The sequence below is a fragment of the Acartia tonsa genome, chromosome 6, assembly GCF_053477335.1.
Source record: "Acartia tonsa isolate MP-2025a chromosome 6, ASM5347733v1, whole genome shotgun sequence".
In the NCBI taxonomy this organism is placed as follows: domain Eukaryota; kingdom Metazoa; phylum Arthropoda; class Copepoda; order Calanoida; family Acartiidae; genus Acartia; species Acartia tonsa.
In genome coordinates this window covers 30039553-30051407 of record NC_137265.1, presented here as the reverse complement: position 1 = coordinate 30051407, position 11855 = coordinate 30039553, and the positions used below count along the sequence as shown (strand labels likewise).

General features: G+C 37.4%; 1 protein-coding gene across 1 annotated transcript in view; it reads right to left on the bottom strand.

The window, feature by feature from the left end:
* Positions 1-5206: 5206 nt before the first annotated feature.
* Positions 5207-11855, bottom strand: part of LOC145322349 (zinc finger protein 2-like) — a 37334-nt gene continuing 30685 nt past the window's right edge. Inside the window, exons 7-8 of the mRNA XM_080164325.1 lie at positions 11515-11808; positions 5207-9129 (exon numbers count right to left, since the gene is read on the bottom strand). Of these exons, the coding sequence (XP_080020451.1) occupies positions 6071-9129; positions 11515-11808 (3353 nt within the window). The 3' untranslated portion in view covers positions 5207-6070. The remainder of the gene's footprint in view (positions 9130-11514; positions 11809-11855) is intronic.

The following is an 11855-nucleotide window of genomic DNA, read 5'->3' as shown; positions in this document are numbered from 1 at the left end:
AATACGCCACTCTTGTTGTCTTTAATTGATTTTAGTTCAAAGGGGGAGTAAATATTTTTAGGTGCGCTTCACGTACCGCCCTTATAAATCATTGGAAACACCACTTAATAAAAAATTTACAGAGTTTTAAAGTGCCATTTAAAGAGGGTAGGATATGTTGATATAACTTTTTAGCTTCTCTATAATTCACTATGGCTGTCAGTACGTAATGCTAACGGGGAAATGTGATTTTTTCAACTGCAATTAAAGATAGAAGGCTAAAACTTAATGTTAACATTCCCATCATTATGGAGTATAATTAACTATTAAAAATTCATGGAGGTCAGACTGCTTTCCAGGACGTTTTTGGCTATTTTTGTATCTTTTAAATTTTGGGTATAGTCCCTTTTGTGACATTGCCTCTTAAGGTGAATTTCGTCGTATTTTCACAGTAGCTTTTCACCTATTTATAGCTCCTGCGGGGCCAATTGCCTAACCCTGCGAGGAAATCACCTGACCTAACTTAACCTAGAATAACCTATTAAAAGCTACTATGAAAATACGACGCTATGCCCCTTAAGAGACGTTGCCACAAAAGAGACTATACCCCAAAGTTTTCCATATTTCTAAGAGATTTTTATATCTGTAGATGAAAGGACAAGTAATTTTTTTTATTTTTTACATAGTTCTTTATATCTTTGGTTTTTATGGTACGATAAATTTTTTTGTGGATTATAAGATTAAAAAAAAAAAAAATTCTCGCTGTTTCAAGCATCCAGTATGTAATTTACTTTGACTGTCATCACACAACATACAGGAAAAAGGATTTGTGACTTTCTATCTAAAATATATATTAATTTCAACAGATGCTCTTTAAATCTACTTGTCTGTATTTTTATTAATGATTTTTTGTGCTTTGCTACTTAAAGATGTTGTCATCCTTGTTTTCATACAATAAAGAAATATTTAAAATCAGTTTTACATATTAGGTTAATTTTTGGTAAATTATTTCCAAAATGAGAGTTTTATCTCCCCCCACAAAATTTTTTTTTTTAATGGGGTTATTCAATGATTCATCCTTCCTGCTGAGATTTTATAACATCCCCTTCCACCCATAAAAAATGTTTTGTGGTGGGGGGGGGGGAGGGAAGGTTAAATTATCTTCTGTACTTTTTTTTCGAAGATGCTTTCTAGCTCCCTTCCCTTCGGTCATTGCAGGGTAGGGAGAAGGGATGGGGGAGAAGGGATGGGGGAGAAGAGATGGGGGGGGAAGAGATGGGGGATATAAATGGGAAATAGGGATGGGGGAAGGGATGGGGAAGAGGGGATAAGGACTAGAAAGCCATAATCAAATAATCCCACCCCTTAAAACGCCCTTATTTAAAATTAGTATATATAATCAAAATGCCCCCCCCTAAAGCAAAGTGCCCCCCCGGGGCACTTTGATTTAGGGGGGGGCAAAATTTTACAAAATCTTCAAAATGCCCCCCCCTAGACAAAGTGCTTCGCACGCCACTGTGTATGATGGATGTGGTCATCCTTGCTTTTTATTTGTTGAATAATAAACGGTAAACAATGCACATTTAAAAGCTACCTTTACAATTTTTTTGTAAACTTAGATAAACAAAGATGACAATTTCCATAAAAGCAATGAAAATATAGTAAATTCAAATTGAAAGATATGTTTCTATATTAAAAAAAAACTGTAGTCATAATGTCATATTATATAACGTTTTAAGATAAAAAGTCTTTTAGTGTGACGTCATAAAAATGAGAGAGATGATAGGAGAAGTGGGAAAATGGATAATCACTCAGTTTTATGACAGCACATGTCTTTTTTTAGGCGACTTTCCCCATTTACGTTTTAAGGCCTTAATCAGGTCCATAAAAATATCAACTGGGCAAAATTGTAAAAACAGTATAAAAACTCTTTGACCCCCCCCCCCTCCCTTTTCCCAACCAAAAAATAAAAGGGGAAGCTTTTAATGTTTCTTAATAATTTTGATATTTTAGTTAATTTCAAGCAGCAATTTCATTGTTGTTAAAAACTAAGTCTTCATAATTGTATCAAGTTTAATCTACTAAAAGATCATAAAATTAGTTTTATTACCAGATTTGCAAATACTAAGATTTCATAAAAATATATTTTTCAAGATCCAATGGGTTTTTTATTATTTTTTGGGGGGATAGTAGGTATTGTCAATAAATCCCTATTTGCCCAACTTTTTGGCAATAAAAGGTTGAATTGTGTAAAATAACTGGAGCATATAATTTTGAAGATATGATCTAAACCATAGGCGTGCCCATGGTGGGGTGTGAGGTGTATATATCCCTTACTTGTGTTAAGTCCCCCTCTGCTAGATAAAAAGCTGATTTTTGTGGAATGGGATGGGGGGGGGGGGTAACGGATTTCAGTGTCATAACTACCCACCAATTCCCTGTAGGTCGTTCAGTGTCGATGTATATAAAAAAATCAATTGGGGGGGAGGCATATTGAACACTGTCAACTCCCCCAAGCCAAAACTATTTGCACGCCCTTGATCTAAACCTATAATCTTTACCAGTATATTGTGTTTGCCTTTTTTGAAAAAAAATAAAGAACATGAATAAATATTCTGGAGAAAAAAAATTATTTAAGTTTACATTAAGTACTAAAGCAGCTCTTTAAACCTAAACATAATGTTAGCATTTTGTCTTCAATTGCTTTTCGTCAAAAACTTGATTTGGGATATAAAACATTTTTACAAGTTTACTGAATTATTCCGAAAAAATAGTCTCGGATTGACTTCTTCTGAATTTATTTCTCTTTCTCGGTAAAAATTCGCAAAAAAGAAGGTAGGAAATCGGCAGTGTCTCGTACAAAGTGTGCCCTCAAATAAGCTAATTGAATAAAAAAAATAGCCATCTATCTTTAATAACAGCTAGAATATTCGAATATTTATTAAAGCGTACAATTTTGGTTACTTATAACTGAAATTTTTTGGCAATTGTATTTAATAAAATCTAGACAACTGAATTTTACACTTCCATAAAGCTAACAGGAGGATATCTTAAAATATAAACGAGATTCGCTATTATATGTTTATTTATTTTTTTATTTGTTGTTCTATACCTGAACTGCTTTTGTTTGTGTGGGGAGGGGTAGTTGAGTCTTTTTAAATTGGGGTGTGGAAAGTGGCGTGGTTGATATTCCATCAAACCAGCAAATGAATAATTCAGTAAAAAGCTTCGTTATTTCTCACACATGGACAACAAATGATCTTTTAAATCAAATTGTATGTTTGTACTATGAATGCTTTTATAACAGTAATCTTTATAATTCCAAAATTTGATCTAAAATCACCTTAACTATAAGAAAGAGTCTTTTGCTTACACGCTGGAACATGTAAAAGTAAATAATATTTGGTAAAGATAGCAATTATGTTGTCTTAAATCTAAAATTTTCAGGGTTTGGCGAGCAATAGTCAGGATTTTATTTTAGTCATCACTCTATAAAATTTGTAAATTTCTAGAGCACAGCTGCTTTAGAATAAGGGCATAGACGTTCAAGATGTTGGGGTAAATGGTTGTTTTTTTCCCGCCCTAAAACTTTAGAACCTCTTAAATTACACTTTCAATATTTAAAAAAAAAATACATTAGAAAATCCCCCACAATCCTTTAAAACCCCTCATTTTACCCCCCTTAAAAAGCTTGGACATTAGGGCGGGTTCATATCGGAATTAGACAAAGAGGGGATATGCAACAGATAAAATTAACCTTAAAAACATTTCTGACCGAATTTTTTTTTGAATTGAGTTTTAGAACGCGACCACTAAAAAATATATTTCATTACTTATTAATATGCAAAGACGACATTCAAAAAAATTTTGAATCAGACCTATGGTGCTCCCTGGAAAGGCCTTGAGGCGCTGAATCAGGAACTTTTGTCCGTTTCAAAATATCTCGTTCCTAGCCTTAGAAATCACTAAAAAACCACATTATTTTAAGGCTTATTGAGAGTTGTCTAATTTGTAGAGGTTTTTTTTAGATTTTCTCAGGCTAGGAACGAGATTTTTTGAAACGGTCAAAAGTTCCTGATTCTACTCCTCAATGCCTTTCCTTGGAGCACCATGAAGCCATAGTTCTGATTCAAAAAAATTTGACTCCCATTTACAAATAGCTATACAATTGAATGTCTGGTCGTCAGCGGTTTTAAGACTTAGGATAAATTTTAAATCATCCAGAGGTGTATTATACTCTTACAAATCATTTGCAGATCCCCGCTTTGGCCTCAGAAAAAAAATGTCCAAATCGACCCACCCTATTGGACATCCTTTAAAAATGACCTGTGCATTCAATATTCCCACATTCTGGTACATTAACACACATAATTTACTTTTGGTTTTGTATTTTTCTTAGTGTTATTTTAATTCATTATAAGCTTACCTAAATAAATTTTTGTTTATTGTTATCTATGTACAAAAAAAAATTGGGAAAACTACTCTTTACAATACAAGTTGCTTTGTCCCTAGAATTTAAAGGAGGTCAGATAGGTCAGGAAGATAGCTCGAAACCACACCAAGACATTAAGAAAGGTTCCCTAAAATGTATATACCATTTGGACCCGTGATCTTTAGCTTCAAACCGCACTACTTTATAAACAAATTTAAAAACAATGTTTATCTTTTATATGTCTTGTTTCAGTTAAAGATATATTAAACTACTCGTTTCATAATAAATTTACATGTAATCTGAGTTCGTTACTAAATGCAAATTTATCTCGGCGGCTTTTTTGCAAATTTTTGTTAATTAACATCGAACGCTTTGCTAAATTCACACTGCTACTAATTAACACACTAATTAGCGGATTTTTTCAGCGCTAAAATGTGAATGTAAGTTTCAACAAAAGGCTGTGTAATACATCTTAACCAGACGTTTGCACAGATGATTTTGAGGGCAATTATACAAAAATTTCTTCCAAAATGATATTTTATCATATTTCATAGTCTTATAAGTTTTGTTTGTCCGTTAAGATTTCGAGTTTTAACTAGTTTCACATAGGTTCTCTTAATTGAATTGAACCTTGAATCTTGATGGAGCCATTTTCGGCAAATCCCTCCTTTTTTGAATACAGAGCATTTTACCCATTAATTTCTGTTCTTTTTATCTACACTATAGTTGGCTTTTTATTGCTGCGCTACTTATGGATATAACTATCCTACATTAGAAATAAGAAAAATATGAAAATTCACGTATATCATAACATTTATTAGTATTAAGAATGCATAATAATTAATAATTATAATTAATAGGAACTTTTCGGCGGACTAATTATTACCATAAATACAAGAATATTCTTGCTAATGAATAACAAGAAAATGACACTATATATCAAAAAATGTTTTAATCACAAGTTTTTTATAATATTATTGTTAAAGAACTTAAAAATTATCTCTTTTTTTATTAAATACACACAAAAAACAATAATTTTTCTTTCAAACTAAATTTTGTCAAATTTATCAAATTTTAATTTACAAAAATTAAAATTTTCTACATGTAGTTTTCAAAATGTAATTAATATCTATTTTATTTTTGAGGAACTATGGGATATCAATTTATGAACACAGCCTGGCACATGGCAATCCTCCAGGAATGGTTGTGGCAGCCGACTGGCGGCCTCCTTACAGGCAGCTGCCGTCCGGCCGCCACAAACCGCTGACCAATAAGACAGAGCAAGGTGCCCCAAAAAATGCGTGACGACTCAATTATTATTAGTCTACAATTATAGAGAAGAAAATAAAAATATTAAAATAATAAAAATTGGAAACTATAATAATAATAAAGAATGAAATTATATCGATGATGAATGGCGGATAACACATTTAGTAGCAATTAAGTGGCACATTACTCGACAATTTAAAGTCTATATTATAATAATAATGATAATAATAATAATTATAGAGTAGCTGCGCTACTAATAATAATTATAATTAAAAGGACTGAAGAAACAGTAATACATAATTTCTAATCTTGACTTGTCTAACTAAATCAAACTAAATTGTTCTCTAGCTGCGCTCTATGGCTCATTTTTTTTCTTGTTATTTTTTTCTATTAGACATTATGAACTGTATTAGTCACTCCAATAGGGTAGGAGTTCAACCCCTGACCCATGCCGTAGAAGGGCGGCATAAGCATGCGTGAGTCCGGCAAATCTGGCCGACCAGGTGAATGAAGGCCGCCAGCCGCCATCATCATGGACAGGCCGGGTCCAAGGTTAGGTTTTGACGGCGATGGACTTGAGTCTGTGTTGCTGGCTCCACCATCCTGGCCGCCGCCGCCAACACGGGGTGGTGTTCCCGCGGGGCGGGGAGGGTAGGGGTTTCCGCCGTTTTGTAGGGACTCAGCTTGCTGGGTCAGGGTGGCACCGGGACTTTCTGGATCATACAGGCCTTGCTCAATTGCAATGCGCACATTTTCCAAATGTTTGGGTAAAAATATATGTTCCTGCACAGAATAATTGGCAGGATACTCAAAGTTGCACCATCTGCAGCCACGAGGAGCTGGCGGCATCTCAGGCTCCTGGCCGGTGATCTGCTGCAGGTATAGCTTGGCCTTCTTCTCCTTGGCTCTGGCGTTCTGGAACCATACCTGGACAACACGCTTCTGGAGACCGATCTGGTTGCCTAGGCCCAGACATTCTGGCATGGTTGGGGTCTTGTAGCCCTCAAACACACTTTTCATCATCTTGACCTGGACGTTGGACATGTGGGTGCGGAACCGTTTGTTGTTGGCATCCCTCTGGCCGTTGGCATCCAAATAGGCGCCTGACATGCCAGAGTTTTCACCGGCCTCTCCGTCAAAATCTGACCCATCCACATACATACCCCCACGGGGCTGCTCAGAAGAAGAATCCTCACCGCCTGACTTATCCCAGGAATCACTGTCGTTGTCGTTTTCAGACCTGTTGCTGCCGTGATCAAGGTCGGCAGAGGAAGACCGCAGATCAAGTGCCTGGCCGTCATTTTGTTGGCTGGCCGGCCGCACTGAAAGCTCATCCATGTATCTCTTCATTGTGTCCTCGTAGAATTTTCTCATGGATGCCTCCAGGTCGTTGCCACCGCTTCCAGGAACTGGCTGTCCGGCTGCAGGCGGCACTAGAGGTGGGAAAAGGTTGGTGGTTTTAGGCAATTTACTGCGGGGTTCCTCAATCTCATGCATCTCATCCATAGAGGGCTTTCTCTTCCATGACATCATGCTCTGATTGAAGACTGGGGATGTAATATTTCTCTCGGAGAAGCTAGAGTTGCTGTCCTCTGAGTGTGACAGCATTTGTGTGCCCCCCTGTGTTGAAAGGGTAGCGGCTGCATGAGCAGCTGCCTTCTGGGCCAGAGCTGACCGCTTGGCATCCTCCTCCTTGTAGCAGTGCTGCTTCTGATGGCGAATGAGTTCATAATATCTTTGGAATTCCAAGTTGCATTTCTTACACTGGTAACTTAAGCTGGGGGTGCGGGTAAATCTGCCCTCCAGTTCATCAGCCACAACCTCGGCTGATGGCTGGTTTTCATAGGCTTTCCTGGCCTTCTGGCGGGCATTCTGAAACCAAACAACAATTACTCTTGGAGTAAGACCTAATAATTTAGACAGGTATTCAAGATCATCATCTTTAGGGTAGGCGTTCTTCTCAAAGAACTCTTGGAGCACTTTGACTTGATAGTCACTAAACCGGGTTCTGTTGGCACGTTTACCATGGATGCTGGACATGTCCTGGCCAGGGGACAGCCGCTGGCCGCTTCCAGGTGAGGACGGCTCGCTCAGGGAGCTGCTGTTGGCCGCCAAGTTATGGAGCATCTGACTGAAGGTATTGTTCTCTGTTGACTGGCGGAAAGGGTTGGACAACTGGGGCGGATAGTTGGACAACAAGGAGTCTGCCATGGTCTGCGAGGACAAAATGGAGGATAAAGTGAGGTTGGGTGGCAAGGAGCTGGGGATTGAGGTTCCAGGCATGCCATGGCTGCCAGAAATAATCAAGTCTTCAGTCTTTCTGCCATCCTCTCTCTCATCATCACTAATAATCTCCTCAATGTGATGTTTGTCTGTCCTGCTGTCAACAGAGGTGCTCAAATCCTTGGCTGTTTTCTCATCAGGCTCCTCATTTAACTCAACTTCTGGGTAAAGAGCTTGAACTTTAGGCTCTCCTGTTTTCTCATATTCTTCAAGGTTAATAACTGTTGAAGGTGGGTTGTTAAAATTGTATGGAGAATCCTTGTTCTTTTGTCTCTCCTTGAAGAGGGTGTTTCTGAACCAATGCTTGATCACCTTGGGTGGGAGGCCTGTTTGTTGGGCCATCATGGTGATCTGTTCATCAGAAGGAGAGTTGGAGATGTCAAAGTGTGAGCGCAGAACCTTGAGCTGATCCTCGGTGATTTTTGTCCTAGCCCGCTTTTGCTCACCATATTGATCCATAGCAGCTTGATGGGATTGTGGGGTTAGGTTCATTGGTGGGACAGGGCTGGCGTTGGGGAAGGACAGTTTCAATTCTTGCGGCTGTTTTTCTGGTGTAAGTGGAGCCTTGCCGCTGGAGGCTGCAAGCTGTGACAACAGCTGGGCTGGGTCAGGCATACGGGGGCTGCCACCAGCCATCTGCTGTGCCATGGCCAGCTGATGCAAGGGGTTAAGACCAGCCATACCAGCGGGTCCGCCAGGACCAAAGGGTAGGCCGCCCATCATGGCCATGGGGTTCATGCCGCCTGGCGGCATCTGACCTCTGAGCATGGGATTCAAGAGCTGCAGCCTGGCGGCCAGCATGGCTTGCATCGCGTTCTGGATATCATTCAAGGCAGGGTTGGCAGTCTCTTCCTTCTTGGGGGAGGCAGCTGTATCAGATGATTGAGATTTATCCAAATCACTTTCACTGGTGTTAAGATTATCATTGTTATCGCCGCCTCCGGCGGCCGAATCTTGCATTTTCCGCTTGAGACTGCGCAAATGGCCGACAGAGTTGTAGTGCACTAACAGGATACTTTTCTGTGTGAAGCTTTCGCGGCACACGTCACACTTGTAGGGCCTGGCGGGGTCCGTGTACTTGTCCATCTGCGCGGTGGGGCTCCTAGCTCTCTCTCCGCCCACATTCCTGTCTTGCTGGTGGGTTGTCTGCTTGCCACTGCCACATTCTGAAAAGGAAACAAGTTTTTACAATTAAAACTGACATTTCAATTAGAGAATTCACCACAGCGAGTGAACAAGCATTACATACATACATACATATCAGGTATACAGGGATGTGACAATAGACAATAAGATATGTTCCTCCAAACAAAATAAACATAATTCTGTCTTTATATGGTAGGTAATACAATTTAGGAGGAAAAATGGGCAGTAAATTTGTCCAATTATCATTGTCCCCTGCCTCCCTGACAGCATACATACATAAATACTTTAAATCTCTCTTTTTGTGGCCCCCCGTTTTTCTTCTTCTACACCCCTTTCCTTCCTCCCTTTACCCACTTTTCTCCATTTCCATATCTCTATTTTAAAAACATTAGTCTTCACAGTGCATACATACAATCTAAATGAACTGAGAATCAATTTATTACCAGTCGAAAAATCATTACTAAGTCAAATGAAATTATGATAGTATTTTTATTTGAAAGCAAATTTCAGATTTTAATTTGCTTAAAAAAATTTTCTCAGTTATTTTAACTCTATCTATGCAAAATGAAGTCCTTTTTTTGCCAACAAAAACAATTATATCAATAAGTAGCGCAGCAACAGCTTAGAAAAAATCAATTAATACAGAAAGCTAATTATTAAAAATTAAAAGACAAAATTTTGGGCAATTTATGTTTTAGAACAAAAAAGAAACATACCCTAATTATAGAACAGCTGCGCTCCTAAATGTTCTTAATCAAGACTACAACATTTTTTACATAATGTGTCATAGACGAACAACATTCCAACCCCCATTATCATTTTTGACTATCAAATTCCACTTAAAGAAAAGCCATAAAAAGGCAGCTAGGCAGAAGAGAGTCCCCGCTGGGTCTAAAATTACTATTGCAATAGTAAAAGCGTCCATGGTTGGTTAGGTCAACGAATTGTGTCATACACAAGGATGGGGTTATGCATTACAGAAAAAAAGACATAATGTATTTAATTAAACTGTAAAACAGGCTATGAGTATAATTTGTTTTATAAATGAAAAAATCTCCAAAAATGTGTAGAAATTTAAAAACATCTGTTTTTGTATTAAAAGTTTTTTTTGGAAAAGACCTCCCTTTTCTTGTCATGAATGTTTTTTTTGTAATGAAATGTTTTCATTCAAATTCTTCTTTTTAAAAAGGGGGCTAAGAACTTGTTTTGTGCTTTAAAGTGCCAAAAAGTGTTTTAAAAAAAAATCTGAAATTAATTTTTGTGAATGAATGTTTTTCTTCAAGAAATGTTTCCTTACAACCCTTGGATAAACGCTGTACAAATTAAATGCACCAAGATGGAAGAAGAGAGAGGAAAGAGGGCCAAATCATTTACAAGCAATTTTAAACCCTCAAAATTACTAAATTGACCTTCTTAAATCATAGACATGGGATTTAAACACTAAATGAGCCTCTTGCTATCTTGGTATCTAGCTATCTGGCTGTCTTCTATCTATCTATCATCTTTCTCTCTCTTTAATATCAGACATAGGTAAATGTTTTAGATTTAAAATCATGCTAAATTTGAGCAAAAGAGGGTGGGCAAAAAAGGGCAAGGAGGGCACATAATTGATGTGGGGAGAAGGGGGAATTTTGGTTGGGCAGTATCTGACCAAACCTAAATCTTGCATGGGGGGGATAAAAATGTAATTATTGCAATTTGAGTTTCAATTATCATCAAATTTCACAAAATTTTACGTTGCAAAATACAAGTATTTTTACTCCCCTTTTTATACTATACATGATTCATGAAAAAAAGGTTTTAAGACAGAAAAAGGAATGGTTTAAGATGAAGAAGGGGATAAAAGAAATTATTTTTAGAAATTTAATTCTAATGAAGTATAAAATAGAAAAATACTTGGAATTTTGTTGAAAAAATTCAACACAGATACAATAAAATTCTAGCTAATTATATTTAATTTGCTTCAAAATTTAGGCATAATTTTTCAGAACTGGTAAATTAAAATTTTCTTAAACCCCAAAAATATGCGAAAAAATGATGTCTATAGAAAATAGAAAGTTACATTTGCATATAAGTTGCACACTTACACACACACACATACTCACACACACATAAAAACTCAAATATTTTACATCTCTTCAATTTTTATGGGCCAGAAATGAATTTCAGTATCTTGTTATAGCTTTTTTTCTCGCAAATGAGCATTTTCTGTATATTTTTTCTAGATTTCTTTTCCAATACGTAGATTAGACAAATTATAAAACACAGAGTAGCTAAGCTCAAAAATCCAGGAGTGATATTTAGTGTTTCATTGTACACAACACGATTTTATTCACAGCAATTTAGTTTTTCCTCAGGTAAAAAATCCCGCCATGGAAAGAGTTGAAAATATTTATTGACAATACCTGAGTTTTCATCATCATCTTTAGAGTTCTTATTGCTGTTCAACCAGTGAGACCCTTGCATAAGCATCATCAGGCGCGCCAGACCTTCCCCATTAATACTATGGATAGACATAGCATGATCCTCCAGTGTCTCCTTGTCAGGGAAGCCTTCCTGGCACAGGGGACACCTCACTGAGCCCTCGTCATCGTTGTTGTTGGTTGTCTGGTGGGGGTTGTTTGTGTCATCGTCCGTGTCCATGCTCTCGTCCCGGGATACGTTGTGCACCTCCTTCTCGCTACGTTCGTCCTTGTCTTCTGAAAAAATAAAATCCGTTAATAAACAAAAAGATAAAGTAAACTTA